The sequence below is a fragment of the Vipera ursinii genome (assembly GCF_947247035.1).
Source record: "Vipera ursinii genome assembly, chromosome: Z".
NCBI lineage: Eukaryota > Metazoa > Chordata > Lepidosauria > Squamata > Viperidae > Vipera > Vipera ursinii.
In genome coordinates this window covers 17,530,820-17,551,440 of record NC_139517.1, presented here as the reverse complement: position 1 = coordinate 17,551,440, position 20,621 = coordinate 17,530,820, and the positions used below count along the sequence as shown (strand labels likewise).

Here is a 20,621-nt window from a genome sequence, read left to right as displayed (position 1 = left end):
CTTGTTCTGCCTTCAGCTTTTCTCCAGAAATGTTCAATCGAAAGGAATGTCTGATCCATTGAAACTCACCCATATACAAAGAGAAAGCTCAGTGGAGCAAAATCCTTGTTTCCCAGGATGCTTTGTCCTGGGGCAAACCAGGAGCCCAGGAGCCTCTGACTGTCAATGCTGGGAATCGTTGGATTTGGGGCACTGCAGACAGAGTGGTTTCTAAGCTCTGCCTAGAGACACAGGATTTGCATGATAGGTTCTTCTCTATGACAGTCGTGTGTTTCTCAACCAACCCTACCTGCAACGTCTTACCTGGTATTCAACAGCAAAGCCGAAGGCGCTGTCTGACAGCTTCTCGTAGCAATGGCCTGGGAAAGCCGACACAGGCACTGCACCAAGGACTCTATGACAGATAAAAAGTAGAGAAATTGGATCGTTTCGATACCAAAGGGTGCAGGTCAGGTGAGGCTACTCCAAGTAGTTTGGTGGGAATCCTTCAAGGCAGGCCAGAGTAGGAAACCAATGACCTGTAGGCCGCTACTCCTTTTATTGTAAAGCTACAATAACAGAATCTTGCAAGTCTGGATGGGCTTCTCTGCACCCACTTTATTTTCACCTGAACTAAGGAGGGGCTTGACTGAGACCATTTTTTTTTCCTTGGCCCAGGCTCAAGCCCCTCTTATCTGCCCATTGCCTTAGTAGCAACTGTTCTCCTGTCCTTCAAGGCCATTCCATCATCTCCCTACATCTGGCCTACGTTGCACCTCTCTCTCCCTCTCTCCGTCCCCCTTTTCTCCCTCCCTCCCTCTCCCATTCTCTTTCTCCTTCTCCACATCCCTCCCTCTTTGCCTCTCTCTCTCTTCCCTCTCTCCCTCACCCTCTCCCTCCCTCCTTCCCCTTCCTTCCCTCTCTGTCTCTCTCTCTCCCTCTCCTTTCCTCCTTCCCTCTCCCTTTCTCCCTCCCTCTCTGTCCTTCCCTCCCTCTCTCCCTCTCTCCTCCCCTCCATCCCTCTCCCTTTCTCCCTCCTCTCTCTCTGTCCTTCCCTCCCTCTCTCCCTCTCCACTTCCCTCCCTCCCTCACCCTTTCTCCCTCCCTCCCTCTCTCTGTCCTTCCCTCCCTCTCTCCCCCCTCTCTCTCCCTCTCTCCCTCCCTCTCTCCCTCTTTCCTTCCCTCCTTCTCTCCCTCTCCCATTCTCTTTCTCCTTCTCCACTTCCCTCCCTCTCTGTCTCGCTCTCTTTTCCCTCTCTCCCTCACCCTCTCCCTCCCTCCTTCCCCTTCCTTCCCTCGCTCTCTCTCTCTCTCCCTCTCTCCTTTCCTCCTTCCCTCTCCCTTTCTCCCTCCTCTCTCTGTCCTTCCCTCCCTCTCTCCCCCTCTCTCTCTGTCTCCCTCTCCCTTTCTCCCTCCCTCCCTCTCTCTGTCCTTCCCTCCCTCTCTCCCCCTCTCTCTCCCTCTCTCTCCTTCCCTCCTTCTCTCCCTCTCCCTCTCCCATTCTCTTTCTCCTTCTCCACTTCCCTCCCTCTGTCTCTCTCTCTCTTCCCTCTCTCCCTCACCCTCTCCCTCCCTCCTTCCCCTTCCTTCCCTCTCTGTCTCTCTCTCTCCCTCTCCTTTCCTCCTTCCCTCTCCCTTTCTCCCTCCCTCTCTGTCCTTCCCTCCCTCTCTCCCTCTCTCCTCCCCTCCCTCCCTCTCCCTTTCTCCCTCCTCTCTCTCTGTCCTTCCTCTCTCCCTCTCCACTTCCCTCCCTCCCTCACCCTTTCTCCCTCCCTCCCTCTCTCTGTCCTTCCCTCCCTCTCTCCCCCCTCTCTCTCCCTCTCTCCCTCCCTCTCTCCCTCTTTCCTTCCCTCCTTCTCTCCCTCTCCCATTCTCTTTCTCCTTCTCCACTTCCCTCCCTCTCTGTCTCGCTCTCTTTTCCCTCTCTCCCTCACCCTCTCCCTCCCTCCTTCCCCTTCCTTCCCTCGCTCTCTCTCTCTCCCTCTCTCCTTCCCTCCTTCCCTCTCCCTTTCTCCCTCCTCTCTCTGTCCTTCCCTCCCTCTCTCCCCCTCTCTCTCTGTCTCCCTCTCCCTTTCTCCCTCCCTCCCTCTCTCTGTCCTTCCCTCCCTCTCTCCCCCTCTCTCTCCCTCTCTCTCCTTCCCTCCTTCTCTCCCTCTCCCTCTCCCATTCTCTTTCTCCTTCTCCACTTCCCTCCCTCTGTCTCTCTCTCTCTCTTCCCTCTCTCCCTCACCCTCTCCCTCCCTCCCTCCTTCCCCTTCCTTCCCTCTCTCTGTCTCTCTCTCCCTCTCCTTCCCTCCCTCCCTCTCCCTTTCTCCCTTTTCTCTCTCTCTGTCCTTCCCTCCCTCTCTCCCCTTCTCTCTCCCTGTCTCCCTCCCTCTCTCTCCCTCTCTCCTTCCCTCCTTCTCTCCCCCCTCTTCTCTCCCTCCCTCCCTTCTACTTCTAATCCTAGGGAGCGCTTGCCTTCACCATTGCTCGGCCTCAAACAAGATAATATGGTGCTTCTCTTCTAAAAATCTCAAAATTTATTCTCACCCAGACAATCCCACGTCTGGATTCTGCTCCTCCGAGGCATCTGTCCTTCTGAAAGCAAGGGAGGAAAATTGGAAGTGACACTTGGGCAGTATTTGTTAGTGCTCCCATCCTCCTCGGTACAGAGAATGCCAAACAGGACCCTGCTGAACCGAAGTCAACAACGCAAGACCCATTGCCAGGAACTCTTGAACTCAGTGGTCCTTCAGCATGACCTGTGCATTACTCAGATTCCAAGATGCTCTCTGCGCCTGGTTGTTTTCTTACAGACATTTCATTACTCAACTAGGTAACGTCATCAGTACTAGTGGTGCGAGCTAGCTCAGGATGTTACCTAGTTGGATATTGGAATGCCTGCAGAGCACCAAAGACCCCTCAGAGAACAATCCCAAGGTTCAATCCTGAGCTACCAATCTTCTCTTCTATTGGTGCTCACAATCTCAAACATGCTTACCTTGGTCTCCTGAAGTAAAAGAACAGGAAGCAAAGGATGACCAATAGAAGCAGCGCCACAAAAATGGATCCAAGCAGAGCCACTGAACACAGAAAGAAAACATAAGATCTTTGGACAAACAATTGGGGCCAAAAATGTGTGAAATAATTGGTACCGTCCCAATGGAATGGGCTTTTTCAGAAACCATGACTTAATTTTTAATTTTTTTTTAAATTTTAATTCCATTTATATCCCGCCCTTCTCCGAAGACTCAGGGCAGCTTACAAGCTTAGCAGTAGCCTTCATTCTATGTATATGCCTGCTTATTAGGGCTTTCACACCCACCCCCAAGCGGCATTATTACAAAGTCAGCTTAATTGCCCCCAACAATCTGGGTCCTCATTTTACCTACCTCGGAAGGATGGAAGGCTGAGTCAACCTTGAGCCTGGTGGGATGCAAACCTGCACTAATTGCAGGCAGCTGGTGTTACTTAAGGAGGCATTAGCCCACTGCTCCACCAAGACTTCATTTGCTATGGCCCAATTAGCACCTAATTTACACCGAGATGGTCTTAGATCTCACCTGTAGTACTGATGGAGCACTCCACAGTGTCTGAGACTGCGTATTGGTTGTACCAAAAAGTTTTTATTTTAATTTGGTAGACTTTGGCAGGCTGAAGTTCTTGTATCACCACTGATTCGCTGCAATTCAGCTCATTTTTCCAGGCTTGATCTGACACAAGGACCACAATTTTACTAACAGCACTCGCTGGACATGTCCAGGATAATTTCAGACTCCAGCTATCTTGCAAAGGGAGGCATATCAAATCACTTACTTGTTCCGGCTCTGTAGAAGCAAGAAGGAAAGAGGATTAGGCAGGCGCCTTCTCACAATCTTGCCAGCTCATTCTACCAACCTTACCCACCCCAGTTTAGTTTAGTTTAGTTTTATTTGATTTCTATACCGCCCTTCTCCCTAGGGACTCAGGGCGGTTCACAGGGCATATATAAATAACAATACAAAAGTTAAAAGGAAATTAAGTGTGTCTAGAGGGCTGCTCACATCAGAGAAAATAAAGCAGTCACCTTGAGAAAATGGCAAAAAAAGGAGCCAAGCTCCCACCAGGTCCCCTTTTGATTAGAGCTATGTTTGGGCTGTGAAACTCTATTTGACTATTAAAAGGTAAAGGTTCCCCCGCACATGCGTGCTAGTCGTTTCCGACTCTAGGGGCCGGTGCTCATCTCCGTTTCATAGCCGAAGAGCCAGCGCTTGTCCGAGGACGTCTCCGTGGTCATGTGGCTGGCATGACTAGACGCCAAAGGCGCACGGAACACTGTTACCTTCCCACCGTAGTGGTCCCTATTTTTCTACATGCATTTTTACGTGCTTTTGAACTGCTAGGTTGGCAGAAGCTGGGACGAGTAACAGACGCTCACTCTGCTAAGCGGCACTCGGGATTCGACCCGCCAAACTGCCGACCTTCTGATCGACAAGCTCAGCGTCCTAACCCACTGAGCCACATGGCAGCTAATATGTCTCTGCTGCCGACTGGTGGAGATCAGGAGTTTCCAAGCAAGCTATCATATCATATCAACCATGTCTCCTTGGGCTGCTCCTGGGTGCCCGCTTTCCTTAAACATCTCTGCCCCTTCTCCTCGATGCAAGCACCTAGCTTTCCGGGGAAGGCTCCAATGTTGGGAAAGGAGGAAGGAAAGAGGCCAGGATGATGAACAACAAGGTGGATGGACTCTGTTGTAGTGGTGAGGGGTGCACCGTTGGAAGACCTGAAAGACTAGGTGAGGGATAGACATCACGGACAAAATCTATCTAGGTCAGGGATAGGCAACCTTGGCTCTTTTATGACTCATGGACTTCAACTCCCAGAATTCCTGAGCTAGCCATGTTGAGGGGGAAGGGAGAGGTTTCCAAGCTGAGCCATGCTGGCTCAGGAATTCTGGGAGATGAAGTCCACGAGTCATAAAAGAGCCAAGGTTGCCTACCCCTGGCCTAGGCCGCTTTATGACTCATGGACTTCAACTCCCAGAATTCCTGAGCCAGCCATGCTGAGGGGAAAGGGAGAGGTTTCCAAGCTGAGCCATACTGGCTCAAGAATTCTGGGAGTTGAAGTCCACGAGTCATAAAAGAGCCAAGGTTGCCTACCTCTGATCTAGGTGGTCACTAGGAGTCAAAAACTTGATGGTACAAAATCAATCAATCCTTTGTTTCCTTTCTACCTAATGTTGCTTCCTATTCTACATGCAGCCTTCTGTAGGTTGGTAGCTCTCAAGTGTACTTTAAGCTTAATGGACAGTTCAGATAAAGGGTGGAACAATTGTCCTCTTCCAGTTATAATCTGAGAACAACCAGAAAAAGTCTTCTACACCGATGCAGAATGGCAGGATATGCCCAGCCATAACGGTGAGCTTCCCCCATTCAGGCAGGGGTTACCATTGCTTAGCGGTCAAGCTTTTCTTGCATGTCGAACATTCCTGCTTCAAATTCCCAAGCATCTAGTTCTCTCTCAAATTTTGCTCTTTTCTGCACTTCACCAGTGGGGGTGGGGATGGGGGGGAGAGAAATGGGAGGTGGACAGTTCAAGGCTGGCTTTAGTATCAGGCAAAATGGAGGAGGATCTGAGGAGGCGGGTGCAGAGAAACTCCAGTGACAGAGGGGAGAATTGTATCACAGGTCTTGCCCACCCACTGAGACTTCATATTGGGTGCACCCAAAAGTTTTTGTTTTAATTTGCTAGACTTTGGCAGGCTGAAGTTCTTGAATCACCACTGATTCGCTGCCATTCGGCTCATTTTTCCAGGCTTGATCTGACCCGAGGACCACAACTTTACTAACAGCGCTTGCTGGACATGTCCGCCGACTGTGCTAAATTAAAATTCAATCACCAGCCTACAGTAGTTTGCTTATGCTCCAGGAACTGGTCTTGTCATTCTAGCTCAGGGTTTGAGGCAAGACATTGTGGGCCAGCTCTGAAGTCAGATTGTCATAGGCAAAATCTATGTACAGGTACTCTTTGACTTATGAGCACAGCTGAGTCCCAGAATTTTGTTGCTAGCTGAGACGGCTGTTAAAGTGAATTTTGCCCCATTTTACAACTGAATCACTGCAGTTGTTAAGTTACTAACAGGGTAAGTGAATCTGGCTTCCCCATTGACTTTGCCTGTCAGAAAGTCACAAAAGGAGATTATTATTATTATTATTATTATTATTATTTATTAAATTTTTATACCGCCCTTCTCCCGAAGGACTCAGGGCGGTGAACAGGGCATACCTTAAAACTACAAAAGTACAAAAATTAAAAAAGAATTAAATTATTGCCCACAATAAAAATAATAAAATATATATATAAATATTAAAACCCTAAGTGATTCCCCATCAGGCCAGGCCAGCTTGTTCAAATAAATGGGTCTTTAACCCGCGCCAGAAGGAGCGGAGATCCGGTGCCATCCGGAGCTCAACCGGCAGCTGGTTCCACAAAGCCGGAGCGCCCACAGAGAAGGCCCTCCCCCTGGGGGCCACCAGCCGACATTCTCTGACTGGAGGCACCCTGAGGAGGCCCCAGGACGCTGCCCTAGGACGCTGCAACCATGGCCCCAGGACGCTGCAACCATCATAAATATGAACCAGTTGCCAAGCATCTGAATTTTAATTACATGACTGTGGGGACGCTGCAACTGTCGTTTAAGTGTGAAAAATGGTCATAAGTCACTTTTTTCCAGGGACGTAACTTCGAACGGTCATTAAATGAACTGTTGTAAGTTGAGGGCTATCTGTAGTAGGAGTAAAAAAAATAACTTGATGGCACATAGTCAACTGATCATTCATAGCCTAATTCTTTCCATAAATCTATTATTCTTTATCAAGGTTGGCTTTTCCCCCGCCCCCACTTCTCTAGCTCCTGTTTTCTCTGTAAAATGAGGATTAAGTACCTGTGGCCTCGTGCTGCTGTAGGCCAATGCTGTCTCTGGACAGGGAACCATTTCCAGCTGTGCTGAAGAGAGTGAAGGTATAATTGGTGCTGGGAGTGAGACCGTGCAGAACAGCTTGGTTCAAAGGCTTGGGGTATGTTTCGTTTCCTCTGGATCCACCTGAAGGGCTCCACTGGAGTCGGATGGCACTGAATGGTGAGTTCGGGTTCACCCAGGCAAAATGAGCCGTGGTTTGATTGATCATCCGGATGTGGAAATGAGTCGGGGACAGTGGGGCTGAAAGAGAGAGGTAGAGTGTTAGAACAGCAACCCCAGAAAGCAACAACCCTGGTTGTGTTTGAGAGGCAGTTTGGTCTAGTGGTTAAAGCACCAGGCTAAAAACCAGGAGACTGGGAGTTCCAATCCCTCTTTAGGCATCAAAGCCAGCTGGATGATTTTGGGCCAATCACCAGGAAACTGTGAGTTCTAGTCCCGCTTTAGGCTTGAAGGCTGGCTGAGTGACTTTGGGCCTATCACCAGGAGACTGTGAGTTCTAGTCCCGCCTTAGGCATGAGAGCTAACTGGGTGACTTTGGGCCAATCACTTTCTCTCAGCACATTGCACATGACAGGTTGATGTGGGGGAAAAGGAGGAGGAAAGGGTATAAGTTAAGTTTGCTATCTTGAATTATATATAGAAAAAATAATAAAGGCAGGATTAAAAAGGAACAAAATAAAATATAAAAGGGAGAGCTCTCTTTTAAAGGCATTTTTGGCTTCCTGATTTCTTTATGCATGAGGAGACAGCTCCCATCACTCCCAACCACTGGTTCCACATGCTGGGGATGATGGCAGTTGCATCTGACATAACTTGCAGCCAGCTAGAAAAGGCCTGTTGATATGAAGGACTTGGAAATGAGAAGCAGATCTGAACTGAAGGCTGGGAAGCCTCTAGGATTCCTTCATTTATATACAAAAGCACATTTTGTGTAGTGCTTGAGCATCCACAACAACCCTGTGAGAAAGGCCGGATAGAGCAAGGTTTCTCAGAAAGATTCACAGCCAAGCAAGGATTGGAAATCTAGCTCTCTTCAGTGCTAGGATAACAATCAAACAAGGTTCTTGAACCCTTTTCAGAGTTGCACTCACATGTTAGAGTCCACAGCTTTGTGGCTTCACTCAAAATCTCATTGAAATCTGAGATCACCTTCACCAGGTACACAAATCCTGGCTTCAAACTGGAAATGGTGTAATTGAAACCCAGAATGGAGGAGCTGCCCACTTGTGTCCCGTCTTCGCGCCACCAACTGATTCTGTATAAATAATCCGTTGCATTCGGGTCTTTGGGAGGGTTCCAGGCAATGGAAAGGTAATAAGGACTGTAACTTTCCACAGTGATATTCTCAGGACTGTTGGGAGCTGAGGGAAGAGCAGATTTCGTTAGCCTGGTGTCCCAATACCAGGTGGTCAAATATCCTTACAACTCAGAAAAGATTTGGGCTCATTCAAGTCTCTGTTGGAGTTGGTCAAAAGAATTCTGGGAGTTGACATCCACACATCTTACAAGTTGCCAAGGTTGAGAAACTCTGCTCTGGCCTGTTCTGTAAATATAGGGGGAAATTGGAACATTTTTCTCTGCAATGAGCAGGGTTGCCACCAATATTTCTCATGCTATGGCAACCACCAGGGCCCCAGTATCTGGGAAGGACCCATCAAAGCCCTCCTCTGATATTTTGTTTCTGGCCTAGAGCTTTGAGCGTCAACCAGCAGCCATTTTGAATTTATCCTGTGTTGTTACATAAACCCCAGTGACAAATCAAATTGGTAGCTAAAATCCATTGCTGGTAGTCCCCACTTAACAAACGCAAATGGGACTGGCAACTCCATCTTTAAGCAAATCAGTCACTAAGAGGGAAATTATATGATCGCAAAGGGCTTGCAGCCTCACTTTGTTCATGGCTGCTAAGCAGATCACTTGCGGTCATTAAGTGAGACATCGAATGACTGTAATGGACTTATGATTTCACTTCTGCTGTCATGTGACCACGACTTGCAAGTTTACTATCTGCTTCTCCCTGACTCTGCTTGTTGGAAGTGTGCAAATGGCAACCACATGATCACAGGATGCTGTGGTCATAGCTTCTGGTTTTGCATCCCAGCGAAACGGATGCAAGAAGGCAGGGCTCTGCCTTCCACACCCGATTTCACCCTTCTGGTGGTCCTAAAAAGGGCCTAAAGTCGCCACAAAGAGGTGATGAACAAGGAGGGGTGCCTCGTCAATCACAGAGAAAGGCGGTCTTTCCTTTCGATCTGAGAAAAGCCCTCCAAACCGGCAGGGGAAAGACTGGCTACATTCCTGTGGTCAGCCATTATCTCTGACAACAGAAGAAGAAAAGCACCAATTAACACATTGTAAACAGCATGTTTGGAACTGGGTGAGAACATTGAACCTTTCTTTACTATTTTACAATTGAATTTCCCGGGAAAGCCTCCCAAGAAGCTAAAAACCTCCAAATGTGAACAGAAGCAGCATTTTAATTTCTGTGGGGGACAGAAATACACAATATTGAAGTGGAAGTAACATAAAGCTACAGTTTTGATAAATTTGAGAACTGAGATAATTGTTAAGCTTTCCTCTTTGGAAAAAAAAACATTGAGGTGAAATATAAGAAATCAATCCTTTGTCTACCTTTGTCTACCTAAATGCCAAGCAACTTTCACAAAAGTAGAAAGAAAATTCCTGGGTGATTCAATTGCCTTGGCTTGGAAAGCTACTTGGCAAAGAAAGAAAATGAGAGTTAGATTTAAAAAAAAAAGATTTGACCTATTAGAGGGGGCATTATATGTTTAAATACTTGTTTGAATATGATTAAAAGAATGGATGACCCTTAAATAAAATTAGACTTTTATAATGAAATATATGATTTAGAATTAAAATAGCATTTTTTTCTTTTTTTGATATAGGAAATATGAAAATAAGAGGAGGATGGATAGGAATAAAATTTTTAGCAATATAAATGTAATTAATACTGAGAAAGTCATAACTGACAAAGATACTTCAAATATTGATGGGAAGTCAAACTTTAACAAGAGCACGAAAAACAGGAGATTGATTTAGGAATTGATATTATTGTTATTTGTATAATATTAGCAAAATATGATGAAGATGTTTATATCCAACTTTGTATACATCAACAGTACCAAGAATTGCAATTGTGTAATGAGGGGAAAATGGAAAAAATATGGGGAAGAAAGCAGGATTAGGGAAAAAATACTGAATTGTGCAGTACTGAATAAATTTATATTGAAGAAGTTAATGTTAAATATGTGAACTCAGACAACATGTTGTTTATTAAGCACTAAATATTGTAATTCTTAAAAAATAATAAAACATTTTCTTTAAAAAAAGAACTGGTCATAAAGTTACTTTCCCAGTGCTGTCGTAACTTCAAATGGTCATTAAACAGAGCAGTCATTAAGCAAAGACTGCCTCTGATGGCCCACAAGACACATTGACTTATTTTATGGATCCTTAGCCATCATTTTAATTACCTTTCCCCCCACTCCCCAGTCACTAAATCCATGGTACCTGTGATGACATTTATGGTCATTGTGTCACCATAAACGTTGCTCTTTGTGACGGCCCTGACTTCAATTGTGTACATTGTTCCTCCTTTCAATCCTTTTGCAAGAAATGGGCTTTCATTGGCAGTGGCGCAGTCAATCAAGCAGACACAATAGGTGTAGGTGTAGTTTTGAGGGTCTCTGGGTGGCTTCCATCCAATCTGAAGGGAATCTACTGTACGATTTTCTATTGTAAGGTTCTGGACTGACGAAGGCCCTGAAACAAACAGAAGACATTTTTCACAGCTTTCTATACTGAGTAGCTCAGCTTAATGGGACAACTCATCACAATCAACTCGCCACGGCCAATACACCGTGAGACCACTCTCTGTGGGACAATTTAACACAGGGGTCTTCAAACTTGGCTCTTTTATGACTTGTGGACTTTAACTTCCAGAATTCCTTAGCCAGCATGCCTGGCTGAGGAATTATGGGAGTTGAAGTCCACAAGTCATAAAAGGGCCAAATTTGAAGACCCCTGATTTAACAATTCAATTATTTAAAATAAATTTAAAAATATTTTAATTTTTTGTCATTCACATTTCATAATAATAATAATAATAATAATAATAATAATAATAATAATAAGAAGAAGAAGAAGAAGAAGAAGAAGAAGAAGAAGAAGAAGTTGGAAGGGACTCTGGAGGTCATCTAGCCCAACCCCCTGCTCAGGCAGGAAACCCTATTCTTTCTGTCCCTCCTTTTTCAACCTTTCTTAACGATTCTATTCCACCATTTCTTTGATATTAGTGTAACTCTTGTCCTGCAATGAATTAGCCATGGTGAGTTGTCCCACAGCGAGTGGGCTGTGGTGAGTTGGCTGTGGCAAATTGTTATAGACCCCAACCAATCCTTGTTGATTCGGCATCACCGCTGAGCACTGCAACCAAATGGTACAATATGGATGTCCTGATGTCCAGGATGTAGAAATTGAAATAATAAATAAAGAACCAAGCCAGCTGTTCTGCTTCCCTTCCCTCTCATTTGTTCCACTTTAATCTTTTCCCAGAATAATCAGCTAAGCATTCCTTGGCACACAGCTAAAGGTTTATTAGGCTATTTAACTACCCCTAATTAGATTTATTGTTTAAAACTAAATATTTCAAATTGTTGGAATTGGGTTTCTTTTTGCAAACTTTGGACTACCCTTAAGTCTCCTCGTTCATTGCTCTTGAGCATGACGGCGCCATTTTGCCAACTTAAAGATGAATATTCAGAAAACCAAGCTGGGCCCTGTATTAGAAAACAGTATTGGTTCTCAGTTTGGAACTTTGCTCAGAAATTTAATAGGGTTCATTATGCAAATTATTGATTCATCAGTGTGTAAATACTTGCACACAACTTTGTATATCACTGTCTTTATCCTTTCAGCATGTTTGTACTCCTGTGCCAGCATCTTCACTGATGCCTTTTGTCTTCCTATTGGCCAATGGGGAGATGTCCAAAATGACAACCAACCAATCCCTCTTTCCCTGTCTTCATTCTCACCTCTTTGCCTGTGGCTTTTAAAACAAAGCATAACGGTGGCCATTGCAAGGGAAGAGTAGCAAAACTGATAAGTGGACTTCGCTAAGATGTCATAGAAGAAGGAAAAGAAATCCCTAAAGCTGAGGTGAGATGAACAGGGAATTCCTGATATTGACAAACTGCCCACTGCACAACTCCAGATGTTTCCTCTGGACCAGGGGTCCCCAACACCCAGGCTGTGGCCCACTACAGACTGTGTCCCATTTGAAACTGGGCCGCACAAGAGATGAGCCAATGTGTGCATGAGGCTCCACTTGTGCAAGCGGCACCCAAGGCTTCTCTTCTCTCTTGCATAAGTGGAGCTGGCCACCCATGCGCACCGGCCTGCCAGTCTCATGGCCCGGTTCACTTCTCACTCACTGCAGCCGGGCTGCCAAGCTGCCTGCTCCCAATGCTCCAAAAGCGGTGAGAACAGAGGGCTGAGTGGAATGCGAGTGCCGTGCTCAGTTTTGCTGACTCACCAAGGCTGACTGTGCAGGACCCCGGATCTGCTTTTGGAGTGTCAGGCAGCCTCGGTGAGTCTGAAGGAGCACGAGACCATGCACCCAAAGGCTTCTCTTCTCCATGCCAAAAGCTTTTGCAAAAGGACGAAAGGCTTTGGGGGAACAATCTCGTGCTGCTTCAGGCCTTCTGTTCCTTTGCAAAAGATTTTGGCGCAGAGAAGCCTGAAGGAATGCGCAACTGTGCCCCAAAGGCTTCTCTTCTCTCGCGTGTGAGTGAGGCTGTACATGTATGCGCACACGTGTCAGCCCACTGCTCGCGCCACCCGGTTCCCCTCTTTGCCCCTCAGACAGGCTGTCAAATCATGAAGGTTGGGGACTGCTGCTCTAAAGCATGTAGGAGAAGGACTGGCAGAACCTGAGGGTGGAGTTAAAAGAAGGATCAACTTAGAATCCCTACGTAGCCACAAGTGAACTAAATCCAATCGGCCTTGAATTCTGTTGACCCTTATCCAACTTCAGGTAGGTACTGTTAGTTGAGAATATTCCTGTGAAGTAGACATAAGTAGCAATAAATCAGTTTAATTTGACCTTCACGTGTAGACCTGATCTTTTGAGCTTGACAAGAGGAGGAGCTGAGTTTCAGGCTCCCAAGATTCATGCAAGTTCCACAGCTTTATGGCTCAGCCCAGATCTCAGACTGATCCAGCCCTTGAGAATAGAAAGAACCTCAGTTCTGCTGCATCAGAACCGAGACAACACCAGAAGCCCTAGTGGTGCAGTGGTTAGAATGCAGTTCTGCAGGGAGACTCTGCCCACAGCTGGAGTTCGATCCCGATGGAGCTCAAGGTTGACTCAGCCTTCCATCCTTCTGAGGTTGGTAAACCCAGCACACAGTTTGTTGGGGCTGTATGCTGATTCTGTAAACCACCCAGAGAGTGTTGTAAAGCACTATGGAGCGGTATACTACCTTAGTTTAAGTCAGGGGTAGGCAACCTTGGCTCTTTTATGACTGGTGGACTTCAACTCCCAGAATTCCTGAGCCAGCTATGCTGAGCTGAAAGGGAGAGGTTTCCAAGCTGAGCCATGCTGGCTCAGGAATTCTGGGAGTTGAAGTCCACCAGTCATGAAAGAGCCAAGTGGTCTAAGTGTCATTGCTATTGCTATGTTGACGTTTCTGCTGCTGCAAGCAAGTAGCAATTGTGAGACTCACTAGTAGTCACGTTGATGGATGCTTCTTGACTACAACTTCCATTCAGGATTCTATACACCATCACATTATATTCCTGCCCGGGAGACAACTTTGCCACGACTGGGCATGCATTTGTCCAGCTGCTTTCAGAGGTCATTACAGAGGAGTCTCTGGAGGCTTCATGACAGCAGTTGATTACGTCTTGCCAGTTAAGAGTTACAGAACAGTTGAGTTCCACCAGTGAAACCAGACCCTCCATGGGATTCAGCTCTGTGCACAAAATGAAACAAATGAATCAGAAATAAAGAGAGGACTTCGTTCTCATTTCCCAGGTAAACATCTTCAAATTCACCAGCAATTTCCCCCTAGGCTCTTTCCCCCTCTGGGTTCTTCAAGCTGGTGTTCCAGGGAATCAGTGTATCTGACAACACTTCCTGTTCTACCTGACAACAACAACAACAACAACAAAAACAAAAACAACAACAACAATAATAACAATAATATAATGCAAGATGATCATGCAGATTGATTACAACAATTTGGCAAAGTAGCAACAATGGTGCATTGGAATATCTGCAAGAAATACCATTTGCCTGCCAGCAAGAACTGGTGAGATCATAAAATAAACAAAGAGAAATGAAGAAACCAAAGCGCACTGGGACTTTAGAATTCAAACAGATAACCATCTGCCACACAACACTCCAGACTTAACCACTGTTGAGAAGAAAGACAAAACAATCTGGCTAGTGCAGTACCTGCAGACAGTAGAATACAAGAGAAAGAACTCGAGAAAATAACCAAATATCGGGGTCTACAAATGGAACAACGGAGGCAAAAGAACACAAAGATAAAACCTGTTCTGTACCAGCCTACTACCGGCCCTGCAGAAAAGGTAGGGACAACCCCTTTACAAAAAGGCAAGAGGCTGGAACTAAGCCTGCCAAATTTATTGACACAAAACAGAGCAAACAGAGCAAAACCAAAACACGAACCATGAAACAGGAGCTATTCAAACAGTTGCCTTCAGCAAACCAGCCCTCCCACGCATTCCCCTTTTAAACAGTTCAAGGCGTGGCTTCTCTCTGCCTCCTTCCAAGGTGCCCCATTGCCTTCCTCTGTTTACTCCTGATTGACTGCCTCCTGTGTCGGGCGTCCCTGAACAGGGTCAGCTGTGGGTCATCCTCATCCACGCTGTCAGGATCACACAGCTGGGTGTGCGTCGTAACCAGATGGGAGGGGCCTGGCTGAGGGCTCTGCGAAGCCTCAGGGCTGTTCTCTGCAGGCTCTCCAACACCCCCCTCCTCCTCCTCTGAAACGTCCGACCCAACTGCCGAACCCACAGGCTGACCCTGAATCACAACAAAACCCACAGAAATAAAGTACCTTGGGAGCAATCCCTAAACATCTGGAGCATCACTTGAACATCCTCAGTATTGACAAAATCACCATCAGTCAATTGCAAAAGGCAGCTTTCCTTGTGATGATACATTTGATATTATTAAACCACAACATTTGCCTGTCTCAGGTCCTTAGGAAGGACTCGAGAGATGGACAAAAATGCCAAATCTAGGCTAAACATCTGGCTGACTGCACGACCAACCACAATAATAAGCTTCCAACACTGCCTTTGTTTCTATGAATTTATCAGGGTTGTCCCTGTCCAGGAAAATATGGGGAGCTGCTTTGCTCGGAAATCTGTCCACTTTCCCAAACCCAAAAAGAGACAGGCCTCTGTTTTGCTGGGATGTTCCTAATGGCAGCCATTCATGGCACAAGCAAGTTTTCCCCATGGGCGGCAGTTACCTTTGAGTGTCTATGTCTATGATAAGTTCTCAAGGATGAAAAAGTGTCCCCTTTGAACCAGTACATGTCAGTCAGAGGCAGTACAGTACAGGTAGTCCTCGACTTACAACATTGCATTTAGTGACCGTTTGAAATTACAGTGGCGCTGAAAAAAAGTGACTTATCTTCGTTTTTCACATTTCCAACTGTTGCAGCATCCCCGTGGTCATGTGCCCAAAATTTAGACGCTTGGAAACTGGCTCATATTCATGACGGTGGCAGTGTCTTGGGGTCACGTGATCCCCTTTTGCGACCTTCCGAGAAGCAAAATCAACGGGGAAGCTGGCTTCGTTTAACCACACCGTTACTAAGTGAACAACCGCAGCGATTCACTTAACAACTGTAGAAATTAGAGATTGTCTCACTTGGCAATCTAAATTTTGGGCTCCGTTGTGCTCCTAAGTCGAGGATTACCTGTAGTGAACCAAACAGGGACAGCTAGAAAAAAAATAAGAGTGTCAAGAGGACCAGGAAGAAAAGCTTAGCCAGGTTTTTAGTGATGCTGACCCCTGACCCAAGACTCATCTTTGGTTACTTACTACTAATGCCACTTATGTTGACCCTGGGGATTTGGGGACACTTTTATGGGAGGGCTTTTCTCTCTCCTTTGCCTCTATCCACTCCCAGGCCAAACTGTCCAAAGCTTGTTCACAGAAGCCCGTACAGCAGTGGTGGCAAACCTATGGCACGCGTGCCAGAGGGGGCACTCGGAGTCCTCTCTGTGGGCACGCGTGCCTTGCTTTTCGGCTAGGTTTTTGCAGGAAAAAGCCATTTCTCAAGCCCCTTCGTAGCCAAAACAAGCCTCCGGAGCGGGCCTGCTGTTTTCAGCTTTGAATTATATTAAATTTGACACCAGAAACAGACTAACAGATGACCTGAGTGCTGCATGTGTTGCCCTCAAACTTACAAAGTATAAGCCAAAGTTAGACAAATTATCAGCATACATACAACAGCAAAAATCACATTAATTGTTCAAAAGCATGCCAAATGCAAACTTTTACCTTTCAGTAAAAAGTTGTTTGCAACATTGAAAGCTTTGTTACTATGTTTTTCTTTTAAGACAAAAGATGTTAATGTATGAGTTGTTTTTTCTAAACTAAAACCTCAGTATTCAGATTAAATTCCTGTGTTGGTACTTTGCGATAAATAAGTGGGTTTTGGGTTGCAGTTTGGGCACTCGGTCTCTAAAAGGTTTGCCATCACTGCCGTATAGTATTGCAGCCGCTTGTATCTTGGAAACAGAGGAACATTTTCAGGAGCCAAGTTGGTCTCCATTGCTTATGCAGCACATGGTCCTCTACTTGTGGCATCCGGGTTTTCTCCAGTGGAGAACCCAGATAGGACTGTGTGAACCTTTGGCCTTACTTGCACAGGTGGAGATGGAGCAGTTGGGTAGGACATCACAAACGTTCGCCTCAAACTCATTCCTTTGGCATCCCGAAGGTGGATTTGTAGTATTGAGACAATCTGCATCCCATTCTCTCATCTCCCATCCTCCCTGAATTAAAGGACAGTAGAGGACCACAATTTTGCCTTCAAGGTGACCAGGATCTTGGCAGCAATCTGTAAGAGCAGAAACGAAAGAGTTAGTCTTACTTAGTTACAAAAGAAGGAGCCCAAACTAGCTCTCTGGTTCACAATGATAACAGCCCAGGAATCAATGTTTTGGTCTAACGTGATATAGGACAAGACCGAACAGTCCAGCTGCATACCAACCTATGCTTGAACTGACTGTACTGAAAACATCTTGCTTGAACCTGATTGGTCATTGTGTATGTGTGTTTGTGTGTGTGTGTGTGTGTGTGTGTGTGTGTGTGTGTGTCAGTGATGGGAGTCAGTTAAGGGAGGGAAAAGTTGAACTTAGGGATTTTGGCGCACGATTCTCACTTCTGGCTATGCATAAGTGCAATACACTTGATTCAAAACTGTCCTTTCTCATGGCTTTCTTTTTTTAATTTTATTTAAAAGTTTTACAATACATTTTTAAATACAAAAAAACCTCCCTCCTCCCCCTCCCCTCCCCTCTCCCCAACCCTCCCCTCCCCCCTCCCCGACTTCCCAGAGCTGAATACAGGGTATAATAATACAAACATAAACTAAAATATGCTAATAACAAAAATAACATATTAAGTTCTATCGGACTTTAACTCTCCATAGTCATAATATTAATAAAGTAACAAATAACTAATCATACATCATAAAAATCCACTACTTATTCAAATGCTAAATGAAACTTTTTAGTCCCATATTTATTCTGAATATATTCAATCCATCTTCTCCATTCCACAATATATCTCTGTTGCGATTGATCTTTCAAATATGCTGAAATCTTTGCCATTTCCGCCAAATTGGAAACTTCAGTCCATTCTTCTATAGTCGGCAATTCTTCTTTCTTCCAGTATTGCGCAACTAAAAGTCTTGCCGCCGTAATTAAATTCAACATCAATTTAGTGTCTATTACAGTAGTATCTGTAATAATACCCAATAAAAACATTTGCTGGGAAAACTTTATCCTTTTCTTAAATATCTTTTGCATATTCCACCAAATTTTAATCCAAAAAGCTTTAACCTTTTTACAAGTCCACCATATATGAAAATATGTTGCATCCTCACAACCACACCTCCAACATTTGGGCTGGCAGTTCGGATACATACTTGCTAATTTTTTAGGGTCTAAGTGCCACCTATAACTTTCTCATGGCTTTCTTATGGCAGTGAAAGTTGGACCATAAGAAAGGCTGAGCGCCAAAGAATTGAAGCCTTTGAACTATGGTGCTGGAGAAGACTCCTGTGAGTCCCTTGGACTGCAAGGCGATCAAACCAGTCAGTCCTAGAGGAGATCAACCCCGACTGCTCTTTAGAAGGCCAGATCCTGAAGTTGAAACTCAAATACTTTGGCCACCTAATGAGAAGGAAGGACTCACTGGAGAAGAGCCTAATGCTGGGAAAGGTTGAGGGCAAGAGAAGAAGGGGACGACAGAGAATGAGGTGGCTGGATGGAGTCACTGAAGCAGTAGGCGTGAGCCTAAATGGACTCCAGAAGATGGCAGAGGACAGGAAGGCCTGGAGGAACGTTGTCCATGGGGTCGCGATGGGTCGGACACGACTTCGCAACTAACAACAACAACAACAACAGCAATCCTTTCTCAACAAATGAAGCCAAGGATTCTTTCTAATTAGGTTTTTAAATTGTGGCAGGTCTGACATTTATACTTTTCTTAGTGGAAGAGACAACAGCTTCAGGATGTGTGGGTCAACAGCTGCCAAGAGAACAGTGTTTCAGAGGCAAAGCTGACACTTTGCATGTAGAAAGACTAAGGTTCAATTCCTGGCATCTCCAGGGGTTCGGTAAATCCTGAAGAGCAGCTCAAGTGCAGAGGATCCTTCCCCAACCAATCCCCTTCAAAATACCAGGTTTTCCAGCAAGTAACAGAAATGGATCCCAGGACCTGCGAATGGGGAGCACTACATTTTGGTAGACAGTGCTGAGTTACAAAAATCCATGGTCTAACTTGACGTAGGACAAGATCAAACGTTCCCGCATAGAAAGTGGAAGCATTGCTAAAGGTCCAATCTCTGACATTTTCCCCATAAATGCTAACAACGCATCTCCTGTGCCAAATTGCACATCTTGTTCAACCTTTATTTGGGAAGATTCCTAAGCTTCTAAAGGGCCTTTGTTTACTTACCAATACTTTTCGGGGATTGCTGATGAGCTGGGATTTCTTCATTTTGTCCTTCTGAGAGAGGAGGGGAAAAAAAAACACAGAGCGAAATAGTTAAACAGTCCTATATGTGGAATCTCTTTGAAGCTTTGCAGTGTGCATCAAACAAAAAGATTAAACAAAAACTTCTTAGTTCACACCAACACAAAGGGTTTTGATTCAACTTGTGGGATCAAACTAAAAAGAACCAAAAACCTTGATGAAAGAGGCAACCTATGTCTCTTTTCTGTTCCCATAAAGGAGTATGCATTAACCTGCTGCCCTTAATCTTCAGGGTTTTGTTAAATTTCACCATTAATACCCTTCCAGATCAAAGCCTTCAGAGGTCTATTCCATCAATCCTTCTTGTTTTTTTAAAAAAAAAAAAAAATTCATCCTGACTGAATTTTAGATACTATTCAGTGATACGATTTTATTAATCCATTACTGTGACCTCTGCATTACTTCAGTCTGAGTCCTAAAACGGAACTAGAACTCGCAGTCTCCTGGTTTCTAGGCCAACATCATAACCGCTACGCAAAAGAGGAAGATTAAGTGCTTCAGATAATAGGAAAGTATTAATTTGGAAAACCTATATTTCCTTGGGATCGGTCTGGACATGTCTATCCACGTTCCTGCCACATCTGTACAGCAATTGGATCACAGCTTTTGCTTGTATTAATTTATTTATGTATCTTTAGTGTATAGGTATATTTATTTTTTAGGATTGTAAACCGCTCAGATTTACCCTGGGGTAAGATGGGCGGCCAATTAATTAAATACGATGATATTCAGAATATCAGGGAAGAGAAAGCAGCCTGCAGTGGCTTCTCTGCTTCTTCCTGTTAAACTCATTCCTTTCCTTATTCGGGGTTAAAGTACATCAGCGAACATACAAGCAGCAAATGAAGCTTTTTTTTTCCTTTCTTTTAAAGTGACAACTATAATGGACAAGCTCTTTTATGAGGTGGCAAATGGGACTGGAGAAGGAGGCTGGCCTGAGTTAATTCTCGACTGGAGTGATTTATAGCCCCAATAAAATAAAGAACAGCTCACACTTCTCCTATCTCACACTCTACCTGCAACAGGCCTTGCACACGTGGCAAGGTTTCACGCAGGCTCTGGCTGATATATTTTGAAAGGGCCTGGAAAAATGGTCTATCTGTGTAGTGCGTGTGTGGGGGTGCATGTATAGTGTGAAGCAGAGAAACTAGGATTGTAGTTGTCCCCAGAGCTTTTTAAACCTCAACCAGAATCTCTTCAAAATAGACTCCCTAAACCAGAGGTAGGCAACCTTGGCTCTTTTATGACTCGTGGACTTCAATTCCCAGAATTCCTGAGCCAGCTATGCTGAGGAGAAATGGAGAGGTTTCCATACTGAGCCATGCTGGCTCAGGAATTCTGGGAGTTGAAGTCCACGAGTCATAA

The 20,621-nt window shown here is 45.2% G+C and overlaps 1 protein-coding gene across 1 annotated transcript in view; it reads right to left on the bottom strand.

Moving 5' to 3' along the window:
- PTPRH (protein tyrosine phosphatase receptor type H) overlaps positions 1–20,621 on the bottom strand; it is a gene marked incomplete at both ends in the record, with an annotated part of 65,026 nt that overhangs the window by 19,658 nt on the left and 24,747 nt on the right. The window contains 10 exons of the mRNA XM_083378831.1: positions 304–394; positions 2,512–2,559; positions 2,963–3,044; positions 3,525–3,674; positions 6,887–7,162; positions 8,014–8,283; positions 10,454–10,705; positions 15,904–15,927; positions 16,855–17,052; positions 19,179–19,229. Of these exons, the coding sequence (XP_083234957.1) occupies positions 304–394; positions 2,512–2,559; positions 2,963–3,044; positions 3,525–3,674; positions 6,887–7,162; positions 8,014–8,283; positions 10,454–10,705; positions 15,904–15,927; positions 16,855–17,052; positions 19,179–19,229 (1,442 nt within the window). The remainder of the gene's footprint in view (positions 1–303; positions 395–2,511; positions 2,560–2,962; positions 3,045–3,524; positions 3,675–6,886; positions 7,163–8,013; positions 8,284–10,453; positions 10,706–15,903; positions 15,928–16,854; positions 17,053–19,178; positions 19,230–20,621) is intronic.